General features: G+C 53.0%; 1 protein-coding gene across 6 annotated transcripts in view; it reads right to left on the reverse strand.

The window, feature by feature from the left end:
• ADGRD1 (adhesion G protein-coupled receptor D1) overlaps positions 1–26,331 on the reverse strand; it is a 181,648-nt gene that overhangs the window by 29,175 nt on the left and 126,142 nt on the right. For 4 of the 6 annotated variants that reach the window (XR_014828481.1, XR_014828480.1, XM_003483408.4 and 1 more), the window contains 3 exons: positions 8,346–8,449; positions 6,184–6,295; positions 3,559–3,712 (listed from right to left, as the gene is read on the reverse strand). Coding sequence is in view for 2 of the 6 variants with exons in the window: in XM_003483408.4 (XP_003483456.4) it covers positions 3,559–3,712; positions 6,184–6,295; positions 8,346–8,449 (370 nt within the window). In the remaining 4 variants the exon portion in view is untranslated. Of the gene's footprint in view, positions 1–1,881; positions 3,713–6,183; positions 6,296–8,345; positions 8,450–26,331 lie in introns of all 6 variants that reach the window. The other 2 variants (XR_014828483.1, XR_014828482.1) reach the window with 2 other exon arrangements.

A 26,331-nucleotide genomic window follows, 5' to 3' on the forward strand; every position in this document is an offset into this window, starting at 1 on the left:
TAGGGGTTGAATCGGAGCTGTAGCCACCGGCCTACGCCAGAGCCACAGCAACGCGGGATCCGAGCCGCGTCTGCAACCTACACCACAGCTCACGGCAACGCCGGATCGTTAACCCACTGAGCAAGGGCAGGGACCGAACCCGCAACCTCATGGTTCCTAGTCGGATTCGTTAACCACTGCGCCACGACGGGAACTCCCCAATTCTCTCCATTTTTAAATACCAGCAAAAACAATTCCTTTCTTTTTCTCCACCTCTGTGCAGACCCAATAAGACATCCTCCATGACTGGACAGGATTACCCCCACCTCCACCTTGAACCAGTAGAGATGGCGTCTCTCACTGTGGGCCTGGCCACGCACCTGAATAGTGACCAAGGAAAGGTGGGGAACTGGCACACACACCCCTAGGCACGCCTCGAAAATGCTGCTGAACTTGACCCCTAGCCATGCCCTGTAAACTCTGCTGAACTTGACATTCTTTCCCCGTCTCCACGCACTGGCTCATGAAGAGGATCTGGAAGAAGACAGAGCCACAGGTGCGAAGGACGTGGGTCACCGAGTATCTTTCAGGAAAAAGGCTCTCTGCCAACACACGTTGGACTGTGACATAAAAGAAAGAGACCTATTTTGTCTATTTCACTGAGATATGATAGTTTATCTGTCATACCAGCTGCAATATTTATCTTAATTAATACAGAGATATCATTGGAAGGAACCCTATACTGTAAAGTTCTCTATTCTGGCCGCCCCTCAGCATATGACGTTCCCAGGCTGGCAATCAGATCTGAGCCACAGCTGTGACCTACACCACAGCGGAGGCAGCAGGGGATACTTTAATGCACTGCACTGGGCTGGGGACTGAACCTTCGTCCTGGTGCTGCAGAGATGCCACTGATCCCATTGCACCATAGTAGGAACTTCAAATCCCACACTTTTAATTTATTTCGCCTGTCCTTGATACGGGTGTGTGTGTGTGTGTGTGTGTGTGTGTGTGTGACTGTTTCCATAAAGAGACTAGTAATTAGAGGCGGTTGGTCACATATCATCCTGTAAATCTTTACTAAAAGAAGTCAGAAGTTAGAGGCAGGAATGACACTCCTCCCTCAGGGAGTCAAGGCAGGATGGAAGGAGAAGGTCGTGCTTGATTCGGGCTCACCACGGGGAGACGGAAGAGGAAAGGACGTTTGTTCTGAGAGCCCAGGGTGGGCAAAGGTATCCCGGGTAGAAAAGCATAGCACAGACAGCAAACCAACCCACAGGCTGGGCACAGGACGTCAGTGGCGACCACGGGGAGTTCCCGGAGAGGCCACGCCAGTCTCCACTCTCCACGGGGCCCAGGTGAGACTCTCCAGGCTCCCCAAGGAAGCCAGGAGGGGGTCCGTGATTTACCTCCACTGCTGCCCCAATAAATTACATTAGCTCACTCAAAACACAAAAGAAAACATTGGTCTGCTCCCTGTACAATGAGGACTGTGAGAAGTCAATCTATTAAAAGAAAACCAGAAACAAAGAGCTGGTGCCTAATGTGAGATTAATGCTTTCTAACAGATGCAAGAATGCCAGGGGTTGGGGGTTCCCATGACGGCTCAGCGGTGACAAACCCGACCAGTATCCATGAGGATGTGGGTTCCATCCCTGGCCTCACTCAGGGGGTTAAGGCTCTGGTGTTGCCATGAGCTGTGGTGTAGGTTGCAGATGTGGATTGGATCTGGCATCCACTGTGGCTGTGGTGTAGGCTGGCAGCTGCAGTTCCAGTTGGACCCCTAGCCTGGGAACTCCCATATTCAGCGGGTGTGGCCATAAAAAGGAAAAAAAAAAAAAAAGAATGCCAGGTGTTGGAGTTCCCATCGTGGCTCAGTGCTTAACGAATCTAACTAGGAACGATGAGGTTGCAGGTTCGGTCCCTGGCCTTGCTCAGTGGGTTAAGGATCCAGCGTTGCCGTGAGCTGTGGTGCAGGTCACAGACGCAGCTCAGATCCTGTGTTGCTGTGGCTGTGGCATAGGACAGCATCTACAGCTCTGATTAGACCCCTAGCCTGGGAACCTCCATATGTTGAGGGAGGGAGCGGCCCTAGAAAAGGCAAAAAGACAAAAAAAAAAAAAAAAGAATGCCAGGTGTTGATGCAAATACCACATGTAGAATCTAAAATATGGCACAAATGGGAGTTCCAGTTGTAGCTCAGTAAGTTAAGGACCCCACATAGTCTCTGTGAGGATACAGGTTCGATGCCTGGCCTTGCTCAGTGGGTTAAGGATCCAACATTGCCACAAGCTGCTGAGTAGGTCTCAGATATGGCCCAGATCTGGTGTAGATGCAGCTCCAATTCTACCTGTATCCTGAGAACTTCCATATGTAGCAGGTGTGGCCATACACACACACACACACACACACACACACACACACACACTCACTCACTCACTTATAAATATACATATATATATATATGGCACAAATGAACCTATCTACAAAATAGAAACAGACTTACAGACATAGAGAAGACTTGTGGTTGCCAAGGTGGAGGTGGGAGGGAGTAGGATGGACGGGGTGTTTGGGATTAGTAGCTGCAAGCTATTACATTTAGAATGGATAAGCAGTAAGGTCCTACTGTATAGCATGGGTAACTCTATCCAATCTCCTGGGATATATATTTATAACTGAGTCACTTTGCTGTGCAGCAGAAATTGGCACAACATTGTAAATCAACCATACTTTAATTAAAAAAAAAAAAAGGAATGCCAGGTGTCAATTACTCTGGCTGGAAGCATGGCCTCAGGTCCCCTCCTCCAGACGGGCAAAAAGGAAGTTAAACGAAGAGTCAAGTCAGTGGGGAGGTGACTCCCAGAATGACAGGTCACCAGAACTGGTGAAAATCAGCTTTTAAAAGAACACAACCATTTAAAGTCTCTGTAAACTGTCCTTGGACATACATAAAATTGAGACAAATTTATTCAAGAAAACCTACTAAGTCTGGGTAAAACAGAGCGGCTGCAACACCTGGGCCACAACCTGCTCTCCTCCAGGCAGGTCTGGCCAACAAGACAGGCTCCCTCCCCCAGGGCCCAATTCAGAGCCATAACATCTCCCGGGAGCAGGTTGTCTGCATTGCTCATTCTCCCCAGTGCCACGCTGCAGAAACTTTATTCCAGGTAAGAGCAACCAAGAGATCAGAGTTCCCTTCCTCCCTCCAACCGCAACCCACCGTGTACGGGGTCCATCCCAGGTGCGACTAGCTGAGGATACAGGCTCTGACTGCCCTCACCCTAGGGCTCCCAGACACTGTGAGATGAGTTCCTGCACTAAAGCTAGGTTGTCAATCCAAAAAGAAGCTGGCCACTGTCCCTGTACCAGCTCCGAAGTCATGCCTCCAGGATTTTTCCCAGGTAGGAGGGAAGCAGGCCATTAGAACAGAGAACCCCAAAGCACTTCCTAAGGGAAGTGAGTTTTTGAAGGAGTGTGGGGAAATGCAAGCCTAGGAGCACCTGGCCTCTTGGAGGTGTGTCACGTGAAGATGAAATCACAACCCACCTGCCCGATCTGCCCCACCCCATCCCCACCTACCCCAACCTATCCCGTAGTAGTAGCGGTGTTTGCTGTCCTCTGATCCAAAGACCTTGATCACCATGCTGTAAAGATGCAATCCTTCCACCAGCATCCATGCAAAGGCGCTCAGGAAGAAGTAGTGCAGGAACACGGCCAGCACCTGGCACGGGGTCTAGGATCAAAGCAATGGCACAGGGCGTTAAGCTCTCACAGGATGTGAGCCGGGCTCTCGTTCCAACCTCCCTGCACCAATTTTCTAGGGGCACCTTCTAGACACTTGGCCTCATTTTCACGGCCTGCTTTCCAGGTGGAGTGATTTGCATGGGGCACATGACTCATGCAGTAGCCAATCACTGCACCAGCAACTCCCCCCAACCAGGCACAGTGATTGGCTCAGGAGAAAGCAGGGAATCAGTCGCCCAATCAGCATAAACATCCCCATCCCTGCAGCAGGATTGGCTGGGGCGGGGGCGTGATCCACCTGGCCCATTGGGGTGGGTTCTGTGTGGGCAGAACCACCAATTAAGCAGGTTTCCCTCCTCCCTCCAGACATAAGGACACAAGCCTGGTGAATTGAGAGCCACCTTGACCTAGGAGAGGGAGGTCTGCAGAGCAGAGCCCATATGGGGAAGGGACTTGAGGGGCAGAGAGAAAGCAGCCTGTGATGTGGCTTTTTCAGTTCTCCACTTCAAGGTGTTGGCTACCTACCTACCTGGAACTGAAAGCCCCGCCTGACACAACCACTTCCCTCTAGTTTACTCTCAACAGGTGTAATGAACAGAGATGCACAAACTGCCTGTAATGTCTGTTATTTCTGGCTGCCCAGGGCACTGATCTCCACAAGGCCCCCCACCTTCTCTCTGATGAGCCCATGATGGCAGGGCCTGCTCAGCACTGCATGCTCATCTATCCTGTTCAGGGCGTCAAGGGTCTGCTGGTCCCTCCTGCTCCTTAGTGTCTTGGCCACAAGGTCAGCCTCAGCCACATGGCCTTAGATTCGTCCCAGAGCCCCAATCAGACATTTCCCTGTGCTCTCTGTGAGTCCACAGCCACTCATCCCTAAGCTCAGATAAAAGGTCCAGGGAACCAGAAGCCCAGGGAGGAAAACAAATATGAAAAATCAAAGAGAACCATCTTTATGGGGGGGGGGCTCCATGTCCTGTCCTCCCCCCGCCACTGCATCAGTTAATTCTCAGGGGGAAAAAGGTAGAAGTTACCGAAATGCTGTGTTTCTTGTCATCAGGATCTGTTAACATTTAGATACAAATATGGGACACATCTACTATTTTTGTGGTCCCGGCACCAGTGGCCCTGGGTCTTCTAGGACCAGCTGCCCCTTTGGTGCGGGGAGCAGCCCCCCTCCATGCAGAGGCTCTGGTGAGACCGGCCCCAACAATCACCTCTCATCTGCCACAGAGGTCACCCAACAGGCACATCACTCAGCGGTGCCCTGCCTGGGATTTCAGACACATGGGTTCTGGGGGGAGAATTCTCCTGGTCTCCTGGGGGAGAATTCATCTGGATGCTGGATGCCTGGACCGCTTCCCCTCCTGCTGCCATCACGGAGTGGAATCTCATGCCTCACAGGGTGGCTTGTGGACAGGTGGTATTGGCAGCACCAGGATGCTTGAGGGAAACACAGAATCCCCGGGCCTGCTGAACCCAAGTCTGCATTTGAGAAAACTCCGTGCAATGATTCATAGTAGACTTTGGAAAGCATCCAGCTGGGGGTGGGGGATGAGGCTGGTACAGGCCTCCTCTATCCACGGCACAGCCGGGAGCTTCTCAGATGCTTGACTGGACCCCTCAATCCCAAGACAGGTAGGTGGGCTGAGGGCCCTGCTGAGCAGTGAGGACAGAGGCTCTGCTGACCCACTCACTTTGTGGGATAAAGATTCACTTTCCTTTGGCCCATCCTGATTGCATCCCAGGACCACTGACTTCCACTGCTCGGTTCCCCCAGCACCAGCCTCTCCTTCTGTCCTAGTGTGGACCAAGAACACCTCTGCTTCTCCTGCCCATCAACCGGGTTTATAACTCACATTGCCCAGGCCTGAGCCACCTTGGTCTCAGCATTTTACTTTCTGTGAAATCTGAGACTTCCTAGGTCCCCAGAGAACCCCCTGCTTGATACAAAGGGCAGGGAAATGTGGGTCTGGGTCATTGCAGTGCCTTGGCAGAGAGCGCTGGCCCTTGGCAGGCAGAGGGGTGCAGCTGCGTGCAGTCAGAGCAGGGACAGAGGGCATCATCTGCAGCAAGACTGCCTGAGGTCAGACCCTGGTCAGCACTTACCAGGTTGCCCTGGGCAAGTCCCTGTAACCCCTTATGCTGCATCTACATGGCACCACCTCATGGGCTTCTTATGAGGATCAACTGAGTGACTCTCTGTAAGCCCAAGGCACAGTAGCCAGTCAGGGCCTTAAAAGTCTTCATTACTGAGAATGATGATGAACAGGGAAGCCAGCCCATTCCTGTCATCTTCTCTGTCTCTCCTGGAGGAATCACTGTCTCGCTCTCTGGGGGCTGTGGTCTTAATTCTGAGTGGAAACCAGGAGGAGAAGGTGCCACTCTGGTGGCATGAGGAAGGGGGGGTCTCGAGGGAGGCCCCCTGTGGACACAACAGGACTGAGAGGGCCCACTCACCGTGCCTGGTTCAAATTGGAAGCTGACGAGTAGAAGGACCTGGGCCACCAGGACGGCGAAGGACAGGTTGGCGTGGATGTGGTAGCGCTGGTTCCGGATGGTGCTGACCGAGCTGGGGGGCAGAGAGGCAGGGGTGAGGCCAGGGCCCAGCCAAAGCTGCTCTGTGCCACTCCCCCAAGGGCCACCAAAGAGGTCTTGATAAGCCCACCCTGAGGCTGTCACTCCTGGGAAGCTGTGAAACCTCTATGGCTCCCTATTGCTCTTAGAAATGATCTTCCGTGGGCCCTGGCAATGGCTCTGAGTCAACTCTTTCCTTTCGTCTGCTCCTGACCCCCTTTTCTGGTTCTTCAATTCCTCCAACCTGCTGCAGCCTCGGGGCCTTGACACCTGCCTTCCTCTGCGGTAAAGTATGTAAACTCTCTTCCTTCGCCTCCCCTTACAACTTCCTGAGCCTAAAGGTGCTCCGCCCCTTCTCTAAACGGCTCTCCCTGCTCTGAGGTCTGTGCAGATGTGTGTTCAGGCCTTTGAGTACTTGCTCCTCAACCAGCCCCCACCCTGGCATGTTTTAATCCATCTTGGGTGCAGCTGTGTCCTCACAGCTGACCGCCCATGGAGTGGGGGGTAGGGCTGGGAGGTGGGCTTGCTGAGCGAATGGATGAAGAGCCAGGGACTCAAAAAAGGAACATCCTGGAGTTCCTGCTGTGGCACAATGGAATCAGCGGTGCCTTGGGATCTCCGGCCCGGCACAGTGGGCCAACGATCCTACATTGCCGCAGCTGTGGCTTAAGGTCACAGCTGTGGCTTGGATCTGATCCCTGGCCTGGAGAACTCCACATGCTGAAGGGGCGGCCAAAAAAAGGGGAAAAAAGGAACGTCCTGAGTGTAAGGAACGTCGCTACAAACCCGAGTCCAGGAGTTCCCATCATGGCTCAGCGGTAATGAACCTCACTAGGATCCATGAGGACATGGGTTTGAGCCCTGGCCCTGCTCAGTGGGTTAAGGACCTGACGTTGCTGTGAGCTGTGGTGTAGGTCAAAGACACAGCTCGGATCTGGTGTGGCTGTGGCTGTGGCTGTGGCTGGCAACTATAGCTCTGATTAGACCCCTAGCCTAGGAATCTCCATATGCCGTGGGTGTGGCCCTAAAAAGACAAAAAAACCAAACCAAACTAAAAAACCTTCAGCCGGCTCCTCTCATCTGGCTGAGATCCCACCAGCACCCCTTGTGTTCATGCATACCTGCCTTCATCCCCCAGATCACCTGGGTTTGAGGAAGGGAGGGATCACAGTGAGGGAGGGGCCAGGAAGCTGGCAGCCTCCCCTGCTGATGCTGCCACAGGCCCTAACCAACCAAACCTGGGACCACCCCCCCCGCCCCGCCCAGGTCACAGAGCCACCCAGGTAACAGGTGTCCTTGCAGAACAGGGCAGGTGAAGAGGAATGTTGGTGTCCAGGTTGGAAGAGGCAGTGGGAGGAGGGGAGAGAAACTCCCAAGCAGCCCCGGAGAGAGAGGCCCATCCAGGTTTGAGTAAAACATCCTCCCGGGATGTTCTGAAGCCCCGTGGGGGTGGATGCGAACATGTCCCCAGGGCTGTCTGCTCCGACTCAGCTCTCATCTTATTTTTCTGTCCCAGTTCAGAGGAGACCGAAGATGGACTCACTGCCAGCCCCGCTGCAGGGACCCCCACGACCTCTGACCAGACACTGTGGCTTCAGCGGGCAGGGAGGCAGGGGTCCCTCCAATGTTCTCACCCCCGGGGCCTCCCACAGCCCAGCCCCACAAGGATTTGGCTGCTTGGGTATCTTTGGGGGGAGGTCCTCAGTTCTGGCTTTCACCTGGCTTAAGGCCAGCAACCTTGTGGGCTGGAGACCTTTCCAGAATTGCCCAGCTTAGCTAAAGCTGGCGCCCTCCAATTCCACAGCCCCTCCTCCATCCTCTCCCTTTTCAAGCACCCCATGGTTCCCTCCCGGGACCTCAGATCTCAAAATAAGTGAGGAATAGCGGTCCAGCTGTAACCCCTGTGCATAACCTCAACAGGGGCCGGTGTTTGCTGCCTCCAGGGTGCAAGTATAGGAAGGGAAGTCGCAGTGGGCAGAGGTAGCCCTAACATTTACGCAGAGCCGCCCACCCTCCTGAGCCCCGGGGGAGAGCAGATGACTCACGAGAGCACCGCGAAGGTGACCAGCGTGACGGCCAGGCAGAGCACTGACAGAGAGCAGCCGATGTAGCTGATGGACGAGAGCGCCACCTGGTGTCCATGAGTGAGCTGTGCGGGAAGCAGAGCAGAGGTGGTCAGCCCATCCAGGTCCTGGAGGGGGACTGGCCCTGTGGTTAGTGTGGCCCCATCCTGATGGGAGGTGGGGGGGACTTCAGGCTAGCAAGGGTCCCGGGGCTAATGCACAGCTGAACATGAGGCAGCCACTGGACTGTCCTGAGTGGGTGATGACCACCTGTCCCTGCCTCTCCCCCAGACTCCCTGTTGTTGCCACACTTTGAAGTTGGCCCTTGGTTCTGCATACCTCAGATGCTCCAAATGGCTCCACCAATCACTCAAGCGCCCCCATTCATCCAGAATCTGCCAGCTGCCTCCCCTCCCCCATCTATCCCTGCACAGCCCGCCTGCTCCAGATCTCCTTATCTGGAGTGTGACAGCCACAGCTGCACAGGAGATGCAGGGTTTGCTTAAGAGCCTGACCCAAGACCCATGCACCCTGGTTCAAGTCCAAGCATGACCCTGTCCCAGCTGGTGACCCAGGACATGTGACTACTGTGGCTATGAGGATTCAGTGAATTCACCTATGTAAAGTGCCTATTAGAGCAATGGAAGAGTTCCATGGTCGCCCAGAGGTCAAGGAGAGTGTAAAGAAACATAGTAAATTAAGTGGATGCAAGGCCACAAAGGACGGTGACAAACCACAGCTCATCTGACAGCATAACACAAAAACAACAGCTGCCTGGGCTCCAAGAGCTGGCGATTCAAGGTCACACACATTGGACCCTGGGGTCCCAGAAGCTCCATGTTCCCTAAGCCAGGTGCCTAAGAGACTAACTTCCCAGAGCCTGTTCCTGCAGAGGCTGCTGCCGTGATCTTCCAGCTGTGGCTCGTGGCTCTGTCAGCAGCAGAGACTCAGCCTGGAGCTCGCTTGGCATCAAGGTCTCCCAGCCCTGCCCAGGACACCCAGGGACCTTGGCCTCCAGCTAACCCACCCTTTTGCCTGTTCACTGGGACTTAATCAGGAGCAAAAGGAGGCACCACTGGGTACGTAAAGGGCCTGTCGGCAAGAACCATGGAAATGCTACAGACCTAGGAGGCCCCACCAGGAAATGAAAGTGGGTCACAGGGAGTAATTTGGGAGCCAGCAGGTCTGTGCCTGAGGACTCCTAATTGAATGCGTTTTACTTCCTCCTGATCTGTGAGTCACTGCCACTCAACTCATTCCCGGGGGATCAAGATGGCTCTGGGTGGAGGCAGGGGAGGGAGAAGCCTGGGCCCAGCAGCCCTGGATGTGGGAGGTGTGGAGGGGTAACCCCCAAGTCTGTACAATGAAACAAGCTTCCCAGACAGTGCGCTCCTGAGTGGCCCTAAGGTCTGGACCAAAAACTTCGTCTGCAGATGGACAGACCAAGCGGTGTTCCGAGTCATCAAACACCCCAGGAAGCACATGGAAAGATATTCCTTGAGCCACAGTCCCACACCGTATCACTCTAAGCATCTAATTCCTGCCAGATATTCTTGCTGGTCTTCTGTGACATGATGTTTCCGGTTTTAGGTAAGTTTGAGGAAAGATGCACTCTCTGCCTTTCAAGATTTTTTGGTGAATATAAGCAATTTAAGGCTTCTGAGAAATTCTGAAAGTAAATACACACACACACACATGCATATTCACATACACATGTATATACAGTATATACTTACCTATACATGTATGTGTATATATGTATGTGCATATACATGTAGGCAGGTATGTATATGTAGGTATGTGTGTATATGAATGTATACATATATAGGTATGTGTGTATATACATGTATGTGTCTATATAGCTATATATATGTGTGTGTGTGTGTGTGTGTGTGTGTGTGTGTGTTTTGTTTTTGTTTTTGTTTTGTTTTTGGCTTTTTGCCCTTTCTAGGGCTGCTCCTGTGGCATATGGAGGTTCCCAGGCTAGGGGGCTAATCGGAGCGGTAGCCACCGGCCTACACCAGAGCCACAGCAACGCAGGATCCGAGCTGCATCTGCGACCTACACCACAGCTCACAGCAACACTGGATCCTTAACCCACTGAGCAAGGCCAGGGACCGAACCCGCAACCTCATGGTTCCTAGTCGGATTCGTTAACCACTGAGCCATGACGGGAACTCCTACATATATATGTTAAACTTGGCATTTCTCAAACTCTTTGGAAGAGCTCCTACTTCAAGTGATGCTTTTCAGAAACAGACCAAAACCAAATGAGGAAACACTAATACTAAACTGGACAGGTAATCTTTCTTTGCTGTCTCAGCAGACGACTGCATAGTCTTATGACAGGACCATGATCTCGCCCTAGCGACAGAGGGACGTTATCAGTTACCAGAGTTTATGGACATCGGCAGACCATCAACGGCTCTTGGAAGCTAAGGTCCACCTCGAGAGCATTCACCAGACGGAAATTAACTTCAGTAACCAGTGGAAATGTCAGCAAATGGAGGAGAGCAACATGCCTGTGTCCAGAGCTAGCTTGGCCCCCGTGACATCTTCACCCCATTGCCACTGGGGGAGTCCCCTCCCTGAGGCCAGGTCCTCTGCATGAGTCCTCCACACCAGCCCTGTTCACCTCTCTACTGCCCAGTGGGATGTGCCCCACTCTTTGCCGTTTCCGGGGGGGCGTCTTCTTTCTCCCAGAGACACGGTGAGCTCTTTAGGACAGAGATCACGTGGGCAGACCTTCCACTGTCTCATCACCCACAGCTCGGAGAAAGCAGGATCCTGCTGAGATGGTTTCCCTGAGGTATTTGCTGAAGGCTCCAGGGTAGAGAGACCCCTGGAGTTGACTCCCTGACTCCCCGACTGATTCACCATAACAAATGTGTTGAATCTACATCACTCCTCTTAGAGAGATAGTAAGACTTTACCTCCTCCGTTCACAGATCTGTAGTGAGGTTCCAGTGGGCTCCTGTGAGAGGTCACTGCATAAGGGAGACGCTTCCAGGTGGGAGGGCTGTACCTGGTCAGCCACACCCACTGAAGTCTTTACCGATCCGTCTAGAGCTTCCGATAAATGCGGCTCCAGCCCTAGGCTTAGACTTCTTTCTGTACCAATCCTGTACCATACGCCCTCCAACCCCACCATCAACCAACCCCACCATTGACTAACCCCATCGTCAATCAACCCCACCATCAATCAACCAATTTAACCAGTAACCAACCTTACCATCAACCAAACCCACTACCAACCAACTCTACCAGTAACCAACCCTACTATCGATCAAACCACCAGCAATCAACTCTTCATCACAACTTTTACCAAGGCCAACCAATGCCAGCCTCATGCCAGGCACAACAGGGAACACTGAAAAGCATGACATTTGGCCCCTCTCTTGAGCAGAGTGAACATCCTGGCCAGGCAGGCTTGAAATGCTTAGACAGGACATAAGGCAAGCTATATTGGCAGGTCGCGTTTTCCATGGCACTTGAATTGTAAAATGAGCCTGTAAGGTGAAAATGAGAGGTATCACTTGTGATGGAACATGATGGAGGATAATGTGAGAAAGGGAATGTAGATACATACGCATAACTGGGTCACTCTGCTGTACAGTGGAAGTTGACAGAACAGTGTAAATCAACTATAATTTTAAAAATGTTTTAAAAAAGAAAATGAGAGGTGATCAAGAGGACCTCTGAAAACCCCTAGGATCTCCCATAAACTGGAGTATCCATGGTTTGTGCAGGTCACCTGGTACCCCATTCTGTGCAGGCTGACCCAGGAGGGGCCAGGAGGAAGCTGCCTGCAGCAGTCAGGGTCTCCAAACCTTTCTGGTTTAAAACAGCTGTCCAATCCACAGAGCAGAATGGGGTGTGTACTAGGATGGGGCGGGGGACAATCTGAGAGACTCAGCTTGTCCAAAGGATTTACTTCCCTCCCTTTTTATAGAAGGGCTTTCGAACTTTGACACATGCTCAGCCTGCGTTAGTCAGGGTTGGTCAGGGTATTAAGTGACCTTGCATCCCGTGTTAAATGGGGTCCCGCTGTAACCTGCAAACAGTCTGTGCTTTTCGGGAAGTGGATGGGGGGGGGTGGGCATCCTCACACAGACCCCGACTGGTGGCCAGAAGCTGACAGAGAGGACAGGAAAGCACCCCCCGCCACACTCCCCCATACACTGGAAGCAGCTGGAGCTCTAGAGGGGGAGGTCCGTGGAGACAAGAGTCTTTGGTACAGAGAACCAACCAGCGGTTACAGTGTCAGCGGGGAGGGGTAAGGAAGAGGTGAGGGAGATTAAAAGGTACAGCCTTCCAGCTGCAAAATAAATGAGGCGGGGTCTGAAATGCATAGTGTGGGGAATGCGGTCAAGAACTAAGTAGTATCTTTGTGGTGACACATCATCGCTAGACTTCTTGTGAGGACTATTTTGAAATGTATAGAAACAAATCACTGTGTTGTGAAACGGGAACTAGCATAGCGCTGTAGGTCGGTGGGTCGGACACTTCCAAAACAAACATATGAGTAAACTCAAAGAAAAAGAGATCGGATTTGTGGTTACCAGAGGCAGGGGGTGAGGGAAGGGAGAACTGGAGGAACGTGGTCAACAGGTACAACCTTTCAGTTACAAGATAAAGAAGTCCTAATAAGGGCGCCATGTACAATGCGATAAATATAATTAACTTCACGTAGTAACATACGTTCGATATGGAAGTCGCTAAGAGATTTGATCGGGGAGTTCCCGCTGTAGTGCAGCGGAAACAAATCTGACTAGTATCCATGAGGTTGCAGGGTCAATCCCCGGCCTCGCTCAGTGGGTTAAGGATCTGGCATTGCCGCGAGCTGTGGTGTAGGTCACAGACACGGCTTGACACCCATGTTGCTGTGGCTGTGGCTAGGCTGGCAGCTACAGCTCTGATTTCACCCTTAGCCTGGGAACTTCCATATGCCGCGGGTACAGCCCTAAAAAGCAAAAAAAAAAAAAAAAAAAAAAAAGAAGAAGAAGAAGAAGAGTAAATTCTAAGAGTTCCCATCACACACAAAATTCTTTCTATTTCTTTGATTTTGGATCGATATGAGATGATGGATGTTCATAAAACTTATTATGATCATCATTTCATGATGAATGTGAGTCAGATCATTATGCTTTATGCCTTAAACTTAGACAGGGCTGTATGTCAATTATATTTCAATAAAACTAGAAAGAAAAATAAATAAAATAAGCATAATAAGATAAAATAAAAGTTATTGTTTTTGCTCAAGTCAGAATCCCCAGAGTCTGACAGAGGACCAGAAAACTCTAGAAGAACCAAAGATCAGAACACCTATCTAGGAGAGTGGAGCATTCACAGAAGATGGGAGGAATGTCACTGTCTTTATTGAGCGCCTGTTGTATGCAACCTGCGCATGGACATCCTGGTTCTCACGTACAGATGAGGAAACACGACAGCCTGACACTGCACAGCTGGCGAGGCAGCACTGGATGGACCCTGGACAGCCTGGGCTTCCAGCATGTATTAAGCACCCACTGTATGCCAAGCATGGGGCTTACACTGCAGCGGGGAAAGCAGATCACTAGCAAAAACATAAACAGATCAATACATGAGAGAGTTTCCGCGCTGTGATGGAAACAAACAGGGGCTGTCGTAGAGGTGACCTGGGGGGTAGGGTGTGAGTGGGGGGCCCTGATCTGAGAGCTGTTATCGGCCCTTCCTCTCCCCTCAGAGCCCATCTGCCACCATGTTCTGTTGGTTCCTGTGCTATCACATAGCCATAGGTCATCCTTCTTTCTCCCCAGAGAATTCCAGAGCCTCTGCCTTAACCCCCTCCACTCCATGGACCTTCTTGGAGTACCCCATTTCAGCCAAGTCAGCACTCAGCAGATGTGGCTCCCAGCTCACCCATCTTCCTCCTGGGGAACCTCAAGCCTGTAATGAAATCCACATTCCCTCCCGGGGCCGCCAAGGCCCTGCATGATCTGCCCTGTCTTCACCTCTGCCTCACCACCTTAGTGGCTCTGTCAGGAGGGGCCCCGCGGGGAAGAAAGGCCCTCACAGGGAGCCAACAGAGGGGACTGAGTGTAGGATGGTGGCCACAAAGTATGGGCACCACTGCCATAGGAGACAATGGGGAGGCTCCCCAGAGAACAGCCATGGCAAGAGCTCTCCCCTTGTCGGGAGGGAAGGAGAGTGGGAGGGGATGATGTGAGCAGAGCCTGGGCCCCTGGCAGAGCGGAAAACACACAAGGCGCCCTGGCGAGCTGGGGTCAGTGGGGAGGGCGATGCAGGGGGAGCAGGGACCACGGAGGGAAACCAAGCAGAGCCAGAGCATTGCGCAGCAGGGACCAGAGGTGCATCCCATCAGTGCCCGTCTCTCATTGGCTGGAAGCCAGTTGTCAAGGGAACCTGGGCTGAGCGGAGTGAAGGACAAGTGGGGACACATGGAGAGCACACTGGACATGCAGCCTGCTCCTGGGTCAGCCCGGATGTGGACACTCTCAGTGCCTCGCTGCTCCTGGACGCCGTGTTCTGTTTCAGCTGCCTCCTCTGCCACCCCCAGCTCTGCCCTGCCTACTGGGCTCCCTTCTGCTGGGATCCAGGCTCTGGGGGAGGCTGCGCTCCCCTGGGTGGTGCTCTGACCCTGGACGGGAGGCGCACGTGGCTCCCTGGGCAGCTCCGGCTTTGGCCACAGTCCCCGGGCTTAAGCAGCTGTGGGTTTTGCCAGCCACACCCTCTGCACTGAGTCCAGGCTGTGGGCACATTTCACGTTCCCGGACTGGAAATGAGACCACAGCCCTGAGGACAGGCAGAGACAAGCTTCTTGGCTGCTTGGGTGGCAATGTGGTGGCCTGCTTGGGCACCTGAAGCCATGTATTGGTGCTGATGCACCGTGGAGGATTTCTCCCAGCGGATACATGAAGGCTTGGCTCCAATGTCTTTAAAACGACTGGCCTGCAAGTTCCTGCTGTGGTGCAATGGGATCGTTGACATCTTGGGAACACTAGGATGAAGGTTCGATCCCCTGCCCAGTGCAGTGGGTTAAGGATCTGGCATTGCCACAGCTGCAGCTTAGGTCATAGCTGTGGCTCAGGTCTGATTCCTGGCCTGGAAACTCCATAGGCCGCAGGGCAGCCAAAAAAGAAAAAAAGAAAGACTTGCCTGGAGTTCCCTGGTGGCTCAGCAGGTTAAAGATCTGGCATTGCCACTGCAGTGGCTCGGGTCACTGCTGTGGTGTGGGTTGGAACCCTGGCCTGGGAACTTCCACCTGCTGCAGGTGTGGCCAAAGGAAAAAAAAATGACTTGCCCCGACCCCCTCAGGGTAGTTACTTCATTAAAGGAGTCAGCAGGGGCAAGGACTGAGCTATTTCATCCCCTTGTTACCCCATCCAGACTCCTGGGCATGTCTCATCATCCAGCTCCCCTCAGCCACTCAACTCAGCTTGTGGTTCAGTCTGGGGCTAGATGGGAAAACAGTAACCACTCTGGCCTCTCAGGGAGTGGGAACTTTAATTCCAGGAAGTGTTCACAAACCGGAGAGGGGAAGAGAGGGGCCCCAGAGATGGTGGCGCAACCGAGGGATTAATTCAGCCCACAGTCACCAGGGGAAAGCCAGGGTCCCTGCCTGGAGGAGTGGCCCATCCAGAGTTGGAGGCTTCAGAGATAAGGCCAGTGCCAGGAAAACTGCCCCCAGCTCTCGGGAGAGGGGGGCACCTCACCTCTGCCCTCACCCCATATCTCCTGCCAGAGCCCCAAGTGGCAGGGAGCTGGGAAGCCAGCCAGCAGGGTTCTCTGCCCCACGATGCCAAGCCCAGTGGTGGGGGGCGGGGGGGGGGGTCCTTCCTGTGCCCAGCCCCAGGAGCCAATGGCCCTGTCCCTGAGGCTGACAGCCCCCAAGACACTAACTGGAAGCTGTGTGGCCTCTGACTTTATATGTGGGGTTAGGGGAGGGTAACAACACTGAGATTGCAAAGTAGACACAGTCTCTGTTGGAGGAGGCAGGTGGACAGTGGGTTGACACTGACAAACACACTAGCTGCCTCGACACTTTGCATGGAGCTAGGGCTAGAGCAAGCCCCCCCACCCCCCACCCCCAATAAATGGTAGCTTCAAGCATCTGTGGGAATTTAAAACCCTTCACTGCTTGACCCAGCAAGCCCACTGTGGTGATTTGTCCTACAGACGTACACATAGTGAAGGGAAGGGTGTCCGCGCACAGATATTTATTGTTCGAAGTGGCCAAAGACTGTCATCACCTAAAGCTGATCCACACCCAGAGGCTTGGAGAATTCGCAGGGGGAGAGGGACGCAGTGGTTAAAATGAATGCGGCTGATATGCACAGACAGAGGTAGACCGGTCACTAAGACGAATCAATATGTCTTTTAAAAGCACAGAACAGTCTTTACACTAGGCTGCCTTTTGTTTAAAGAACAGAAGGTGACACAGACTGTCTCTGAGGTGACAGAAGGAACCCCTGCTCTGGGCAGGGGGCTGGGAGATGGGAGATGGGAGACGGGGTGGGGCCAGCGTGTTCACCTCTGCCTTCTGTGTTGTCGCAGTTTCCCATGTGTGTGGAGCATCTTTACAACAAACATAGCCTGAAGGAGTCAGCCTGGCCTCATCTCGGAGGCACCTGTGGAGGGTGCCGAGTGAGAAGGGGAAGTGACCGTTCTGCAGCCTGGAGGGCTTGGCAGGTGAACTAGCAGGTGGCTGGGTGCTCGGAGCTCAGTATTCAGGGCTGGGAGGCATCTGACACCACCCCCTCCACATCTCCACGAGGAAGGGGTTCCCAGATGGGAAAGCCAAGCCCATGCACTGTGCTGGGGGAGGGGCTGAGTGTCTGGCTGACTGGGAGGCAGAATGGAGTTACTATTGACCACAGTCAGTGACAGGGACAGAGCCAAATATAGGAAGTGCTCACTGCTTAAGTGACACATACATGGAGACCCTAGAGGAAGAAATCTGGTTTCCCATGGTAGACTGTATAATCTTCCAGCACCAATTAAATGCTGGTCTGGCCCATCCATGATATACCCAACGGGACCACAAATACAGCCCAGAGAGGGGGCACTTCACCAGCCCCAGAGCCACCTTGTAATTAGGCTCCACCTGTCCTGCATGCCCCACTCCCACCCCGAAGCTGGAGCCTGGGTGCATGGCTTCAGGCCGCTCAGAGGGTCCTATAACCATCTGCCCAGAGTGGACATGGACCCTGAAAGATGGGGGAGGGAGTCCTGTGAAGAAGGGCTTTCCCATGGCAGCTCTAGCCTCAGGGAGGCATGGTATGCCCCAGCCGTGCCCTTCCTTCCCCACCAGGGACTAGATTAGAAATACCCAGAAAAGCCTAGAGTTTGCTTGAGGACACGGATTCCTCTGAGTCAGAGACCACAAACTCCAGTGCCTCCAGAGAGGCATCTCATAGAAATTCATGAGGCCAGCTGGGAACTTGCATACGTTATAAACAAAAGAGACTATTCTTCTAAAAAGAAATATCTCTATCTTTCTTTTCTTTTCCAAAAGTTCCTCTTTGTGAATATGTCATTTTCCTACCCTAGAAAAGAACAAGATACATTTTACTGTCTTCCTAAAAGTGGACCAACCATATGAACATGATGATGAATGGCCCTTTAGTGTGAGGGAGGCTATAGGGAGTGGTGGGGACTGTGGCTAAACTGCAGTGCACACCCCCACATGCAGGGGGCAGGGCTACCTGGTTAGGAATGAAAGCTCTGTGTGGGCAGATCTTCTTCTTCTTCCTCTTTTTTTTTTTTTCCCATAAAACCATAAATCCAAAATTTTAGATAATCTTTCCAAGTTTTGAAATATTGACAAATGAGCTAAATGAAACATGTCCACAGGCCAAAGGTGGCCTGCAGATCACAGGCTGTGACTCTGTCTTATGGAACTACTCCTTCCCCATGGCTGCTGGGTCCCTGGCCCCAGGCTCCCTGGCTGATGGGGAGGCAAGGAGGTTCCTGGGGATCAGCTTTCCCAGGTGTGTCTGTCCTGGCACAGTACTCCAGCCCCTCCCCTGGGCAGATGCTCATGCATCTGGAAGTCCCTGGGCAGATGCTCATGCATCTCCACGAATTGGAGTCGCAGGCTGCTCTCAAGGAGCCCATGAGGGAGAGGGGGATGTCCCCTGGAAGAAGTCCTGGCTGTGCTGTGTGGGCTTCAGGTGCCCCTGCCAGCTTGGGGTCATGCCCACTACCACCTGGGCATCACCCTTCTCCACCAAATGCAGCCTCGGTGGGGCTGTTGGTCACCACGCTCACTTTTCACACATTAGACTAAACTGTGCCCCCAGAGCACGAACCTTAGGTGGGGATCCCAGACACAGGCAGAAGTGAGTTATCCCTGAGGCTTCCATAGCTTCAGCCCTGCACCCAGAGCCCTCCAGTTCTCATTTCCTCCAAATCCTGACTGTTCTGACTTCCCTTCCCATAAATTGCATTCATAAGTCAGCCACGGCGGCTACCATTGCTTCAGCAAGAAAGCCAGGGTGCTACCCTCCAGCCCTCTTCTCCAGATCCTGCCTGGATCAGCCCACCACAGCATCCGTCACAGTGGGAGCCTCTGTTCCTTGGTCCTTGGCGCCCCCTGCTGGTCATCTTTAGAGACACCCAAAGTTCTAGAACCTGACTACCTGCACTTGCCTTTTCTTTTTTTCTTTTCTTTTCTTTTTTTTTTTTTTTTTTTTTTTTAAAGGGCTGCACCCGCAGCATACGGAAGTCCCAGGCTAGGGGTCCACGAATTGGAGTCGCAGCTGCCGGCCTACACTATACCCACAGCAACACCAGATCCCAGCCGCCTCTGCAACCTACACAGCAGCTGGCAGCAAAGCCCAATCTTTTAACCCACTGAGCAAAGCCAGGGATCGAACCCACATCCTCATGGATACTAGTCAGGTTCTTAACCCGCTGAGCCACGATGGCAACTCCCTATCTGCGCTTATGCACCTGCAACCCTTGTGCCTGGGAGTCGGGGTTACGGACCAAATCAGCATGCACTGGGCACTCCGTCATCCAGGGAGAACACTTCCCTAATTCCCTAAGCTCCTCCACCCTGTGGAACTAACTCACTCATTCACATACTTGTTCATACCACCCCTGCCTTATGCCAGGCTAAAGGCATTGGGAGTAAGAAGGAGCCGTAAATTGGGAGTAAGAAGGAGCCGTAAGCCGTGTGCTCTCAGACCTCTCCAAGCCGTGAACTGTATTATTCAGTCATTTTAGGCCCACACAAAAGCATCAATGGGAAAGCATCACAGGCCAGGGGTTCCATCTGATCGCTCCCAACTCTTACTAGACCCACCCCCAGCTTCTGCCCCTAGTGGACCCACACAGCCTCTGACCCTGCTAACAGCCTAGAATGCACCTTCCACACCTTTCTTCTTATCACAACTGAGACATAACTTCACGTGTGCACACACACACAGCAATCTGACACCATCTCCTAAAAGTGAGACAGTTACACATTCTACTCTGCATCTTGCCCTTTTCACATAACAATACCTTGAAAATCCCTCCAAATCACTTGGCATAATTATAATCCATTCTTTAATAATTGCATATTGTTTCTTTGGAGGGAGGGCAGCACCTGCAGCATATGGAAATTCCCAGGCTAGGGGTTGAGTCAAAGCTGCAGCTGCCGGCCTATGTCACAGTCACAGTCACAGCCACAGCCACAGTCACAGCAATGCAGGATCCAAGCTACACCTGCTAGCTACGCCACCACTATGACAACGCCAGACCCTCAATCCACTGAGTGAAGCGAGGGATTGAATGAACCCTCATCCTTACAGAGACATCAGGTCCTTAACCTGCTAGGCAACAATGGGAACTTCCAAATTAACTTTAAAATAATTTTAACCAATAGAAAGCAAATTAATTTCTTGGGATTCTTACTGGATTGGGGTTTGCTAATTTTAAAGATGTGGAAAGTGGGTTGGAGGGAGGTACCCAGCTGGCACCCCTAGCGATGGACTTGGACCCAGATCTATGGAGTCCAGGCAGGGGCTCCTCCCTCTCATGTGAGATGCACTTACATCGGAAGCCAGAAGCCCCAAGCAATGGAGCCATGCTCTTGTAATTCTTGTCTAAATTAAAGTCACCCATTCTTTTCTTTTCTTTTTTTTCTTTTTGCTGTTTAGGGCCGCACCCACAGCATGTGGAGGTTCCCAGGCTAGGGGTCAAATCAGAGCCACAGCTGCCAGCCTACACCACAGCCACAGCAACACAGCATCTAAGCTGCATCTGTGACCTACACCACAGCTGAGGGCAACGCCAGATCCTTAACCCACTGAGCAAGCCCAGGGATCGAACCTGAAACTTCATGGTTCCTAGTTGGATTCGTTTCTGCTGTGCCACAATGGGAACTCCAAAGTCACCCATTCTTGTCCACTGTTGAGAAAGATACACTGGTACAGGATCCCCAGAGCAATATGGCGGTGTCTTTCCAAATTTAAATACCTGTGCCTTCTGCCTAAGGATTCACCTGCCAGGAGTTTCTTCTGGACAAATATGACATAAGACCGAACCGCTGGAAAAAGCTGAAGACTGACCAAGCTTGGTGCCATCAGCAGGTGACTGGACAAACGCCCTCAGAGCCGGGCTCCGAATCGTGCCATGAACTAGGCGTGATAAGGATGAGGCGGAGGCGTGGGCACACACTGAGCAGATGGTGGGGGGCAAGGGGCAGGGAGACGGCATAGGGCCTCACCTGCAGTGACAGCCCTGGCTCGAGAGGGCACGCCCTCCACACTGGAAGAGGAGTCGTGAGACTCTGGTGACAGCTGTGGTCTTCCCAGAGCTGTGGAATTGGGAGACTGGGACGTGGTGGGGGAAGGGCTGACTTCACACTCCATTGCTACTTTATAACAGCATGATGCTTTTAAACACACTATGGATGAGCTAAACATTAACTAAAATATTTTTAGTAAAAGAAAGATGTAAGACCGGGGTTAGGTAGAGACAACCAAGGCCGGGAGATCCCACTGTGGCACAACAGGATCAGCGGTGTCTTGGGATGGGTTTGAGCCCCAGCCCAGCACAGTGGGTAAAGGATCCAGCATTGCCGCTGCTGCAACTTAGGCCATGACGTGGCTTGGATCTGATCCCTGGCCTGGAAGCTCCATATGCCTCAAGGCATCCAAAACTGAAAAAAAAAAGATAACCAAAACCAGCTGCCAGCCACAGTTGGGGGACCAGATGCTCTGGATTAAGGGGGTCTTGGTACCAGCTGCTCAGGGTCCCTACTGTGTCTCCTGGACAAGATTCTCCTTGATCAGCATTTTTGAAGGAGGGAGGAATTGGGGAAGCGGAGGGGGGCATCCAGGCCTGTTTCCTACTTGCCTTGGCAGGAGCACGAAGGCCAGTGCACCCCATCTACTTGAGGGATACCCACCCGCTGACACAGCACCGCCCTGCCCCCGGCCCCTGGGTATTGTGGTTGGCTGCCTATCACTGCTGATGGAAGGGGCAGGGGACAGGGCTAGGACCCCATGTCACACTCAAACAGAGAAGAGCCGGCAGGGCCAGAAACAGCCCAGGTGGGCCTTGTCCTGGCGCCTGGACCATCTCCCCTCTGGATCCCAGCCCAGCTGCCCAAGGTACCGCACAGGTGAAACGCTGTGTGATATGGGATGTCCATGGAGGGCTCCCCTGCTCATTTGGAGAGGAAGGGTCTCCAGGGGCAGATCACCAAGTAGAAAGCTGGGCTGGAGAGGAGGCAGGAGAGACAGGCAGAGAGAAGGTCTGCTATGCACATGTAAGCTTGGAGGAAAGACCCAGAGACCATGGTTGGGATGCAGAGCTCTGGGAAAGGTGGGCTCTGCATCAGGGTAGGCAAGGCATTCCTGCTGCTGCTAATGCTCCAAATGCCCGTGAATTTGGCATCAACTTGTGATAGGTGCCACCTTATTATTTCTAACATTCATGAAAAGGTTCATTTTTAGCATGGATCATTTTAAACCACTTTCAAATCAACCTTTCCTGGCAATGAGTAGATGCGATTTGCTTCCACAAAGACACCCACAGACAGTCTAAATCTGGTGTTGCCACTGAATGGTGACAGATCTGTAATCACAGATGCTCTGTGACTCTATGTTTTTTTTTTTTTTTTAAGCTTCCTGGACCAAGCTGCTTCCCTCCCCCTCTCCCACTGACACCCACCAACACAGCTTCCCGCTGAGCCCTTCGCCCCTCTGCACACTCCCACTGGTCGGCAAAGCCACCCACGTCACAGGGTAAATTGCATTTAGTTCTCCGGGTGTAAAGGTCCAGAGGAGGAAGCTCCGCTTTCAGACCCTCCAGGGGCACGGCCACCAGCCTGAACTCTGCACCATGAGGGACCTGGGGAAGTCCCCTATACCCTTATCTGTGATGGAGATGGTCACAGCCCCTCTTCAGGCATATGTGGTGGGGCCTGAAGGAGGGAAGGCACCCCGAGAAAAGATGTCTTCCTGTGTTGTCACTAGCAGGTGGTCTGCTTGGTGACCCTCAGTCCCCCCGCAGGAGCTGCCCTTGTGGGAGGAGCATCCTGGAAGCAAAACCCACAGGCATGAAGGCCACGCCCATGGGCATGAAGGCCATGCCCACAGGCAAAATCCCGTTCAGGCTGGCTCTCAGTCTGCCAATGGCTTATTGTGAACCACATTGTTCCTTTTCTCCCTGGAACTCCTCTGTATCTCATTTCCTGGCCTGTGATCTGTCCCAGGTCCTCCCTCCCGAGCCCCAGTCAAGGTCATGTCTCCATGTGCTACACAGCACACGTTTGGAATCAGATTAACCCTAACTCACCCTTCACATCTGGAACAATCAGCCCGGCCATTTTCATGAGACATGAACAGAAGCTTGATCTGCCTTTTACAACCAGGTGCCCGCGTCTAGAGCCTATTCAGGGAGTGGTCCGGGGCCAGCCTGGACACCACCCGGGCCTGCAGAATCCCAGTCAGCATTTGCATAAGACTCAGTGGTTCCTGAGTGCATAAGGTCTGGGCTATTGGCCTGTGGGCATCGAACTGGCCAGAGACACAGCTCTCCCACAGAGCTGAGGAAAGATAACCAATGGCATGTCTAAAAATCAGATTTTGCACAAAACCAAGCTCTGGCTTTTCTCAATCAAAGCGGGGGCAGCATCGGGTCTGTGTCTGCAGTAGCTACCCCATCAGCAGGGAGCAGGTTCTCAGTTCATCCCGTCCCCACCCTCCTGATGGCCCCCACCTCCGTCACCTCTGCTGCCTCTCTGTCCCCAACATCCCTGACCCCGCCTTTCCTGGGAGCCACCCCAGCCTCCTTGCTGTTCCTGTTCAGGTCCCCACACCCACTGCCCCCCGGCCTGTGGTTCCTCCCATCTGTGTCCACATGGCTCCCCGCCTCACCCCTCTGGGGTCTCTACCCATCGCCCCCGAATCAGGGAGGCCCCACCTCTGTCTTCTCAACTGACCCTAGAATGTTCGCCTTCATGTGCTGTCTCCGTTCCACTCAAGATCATGAACGCTGTGGTCTTTCCAGAATAATGCCTAAAATTCCATTACCAGAAATTCTCGAATATGCTAACAAATGGATGAGTGACCATGGGCCAGGCCACCTTGCTCTCTGGGCCTCGTTTCCTCCACTCATCAAGAAGGAGGCTTGGCTGTAGAACCATTCAGACTCTCCCGGCCCTACTGACATATGTTCTGCATGGAGGCAGCCCAGAGCCTCTTTAGGGGACTAAAGGTGAGGTCGGGGGCTAAAGATGGGGTCCTGGGCTGAGAGGGGCTGGGACTTGTCAAGCTGAGTAAACTGGGCCTTGCTTCTCTCTGACACCTCAAGGAGAAAGTTAATGGCAGGAGCTGAGCTCTGCTGGAGTAGAAAGCTAAGATGACCACACCTGTCATTCCTGGGGTCAAAGAGAGCTCCCCAACGCCACATGCACAGAAAGGCTCCCGGGGTCAAAAAGGGAAGGGGCGCCAGGCCATAAGTCCTGTTAACCATCCCAGAACCCTTTGCTCTGGAATCCGTCTTGGCCCAAAGAGGCACACACATATCAGGAAGGATCTTGGGTCTGGTCAGATGTGAGAAATAAAACAAGATAATTGGCCAAAGGAAGACAAAGACCCGGAAGAGCTGTTCTATATAAGTCGTTTAAATCACCTCTCCAGCTTGCTCCTCATTCGGGGGGACGCCCACACCCTCACTCCTCCTTTGGGTGTGTATTACTGCCTTGCTTCTACCTTAGATAAACAGACTCCTTCTCTGTGTGCTCTCCCACCCGTTGTACTGCGACTCTAACTATAAACTCTGAACCTGCTTTTAGTCTTTGCCTCCCTGAAACATTCTTGTTTTCAAGGTGAAGAAGAATCAGGGCAATTCTGCTTCTAGCCTCTAGCTGGTCTAGTGACAAGGATTCCTAGTTGTCACCCTGGCTGCCCTGGTTCAATTCCTGAGCAGAGAATTTTACCCTGGCTGCCCTGGTTCAATCTTGAGCAGAGAATTAAGATCCCGCTCCAAGCCCTCACCCACTGTTGTCTTTCCGAGATCAGAGTGGCAGGCCTCTGCGCCCCCCTCCCTCCAGACACCAGGGAGGCACTGAGTGGGCCACATTAAGCCAGGCCCCAGCAGGCGGGAGGACAAGGAGGCCCAGGCGGAGGACAGAGGTGGAGGCCTGAGGCCGTGCTCCTTGCCTTCCTGGGCCTGATGTGCTAGGTGATGTCAGGCCAGTGGACCAGGATGAGCAAGGGTGGCGGAGGAAGAACTGGGCAGATGGACCCGTGGAACCGACGTCCCGTGTGTCAGGGTAACCCATAGACGAGGCCCTCACGAACAGGGCCTTACTGCCCCACTTCAGCGCACTCTGGCGTGTTGTCCACCTTGCTTCATTTTTCTTTAAACCACTAGCGGCAGCCCGCCGCCCTGATCTCCCAGCTGCCCAGGGCTCACAGCTGAGTGTGCACCCCAATTTAAAATAAAAGAGCCGCCAGACATCAAGAAAAGCGGGTTCTGACCGGAGCACATGGGAGGGATGGAAACTTAAAGGGAGGGGTGCCAATTACTTGACAGCCTCCCCAGATGTCACACCTTCAAAAAAACACTCCCACTGGAACTTTGGGGGAGTCACACCTGCCTGGACAGAGACCTACCCCTAAGGGTGCTGGGTGGACAGATGACCACCCACCCCTCAAGTCTAGGGTAGAACTGAGGCAGGAGGTAGATGGGTCCTAGGCTGAGCAACTGGAACCTGTCCCCTGTGGTCCGATGCTTCAAGACCAAGATTCTGGCAGGAGCAGCGAGGAGCTGTGTCCCGCTTGCGTAAAAGAGAGAGACCCTCTCTTTTTCATTCTTGAAGAACACATGGAATCACACATGTGCAGAAAGGTTCCTTGGGGGTCAGAGAGGGAGGGGGCAACTAGACCATAATATGGTCTGTCGACTTCCCAGAGACCCTTGCCCTAGAATCCATCCTGGCTAAAAGATGCACGAGCACACACAGGGGAGGGTCCTGACGCAGGCCAAGGCCAGACGAGGCAAGGTGACTGGCCAGAGGAAGCCGGAAGGACGGCCCCCATACAAATGACTTAAACCACCTCCCAAGCCTGCGTCACTCTCTCCTGCTCTTCCCCGTTCTCTCTGTCTCTGTCTCTCTCCCTCTTCCCCCACCAACCGGAGCCTGCCCGGGCCTTCTCCATGTCTATCTCCTCTCTCTTCTCTACTTATTTGCCTCACTACCCTCAGTCTCTTTGCTGAATTCTTTCTCCAAAGGGACAAGTTCTGGGGACGTACATCCAAAGGTTGGGGGGTCAGCGTTCTCACTGCACAGACACCTGAGAACAGACCCACCCGTTCTAAAGCTCTTAAAAGCTCACAGCCTGAGGACCCTGATGCGTCAGTGCCTGGCTTCATTTCCTGTGTCGTCATGGTTCCCAGGCATCACCCAGGCGACTCTAGATGACTCCTACTGATGGGGCTGCTGAGAAGTCTGCCCACCTCA

Source organism: Sus scrofa, chromosome 14 (genome assembly GCF_054392235.1).
Source record: "Sus scrofa isolate SSC_HxYL_T2T_F1_AM1 chromosome 14, Sscrofa_HxYL_maternal_Yorkshire_Landrace_v2.0, whole genome shotgun sequence".
Taxonomy (NCBI): Eukaryota; Metazoa; Chordata; class Mammalia; order Artiodactyla; family Suidae; genus Sus; species Sus scrofa.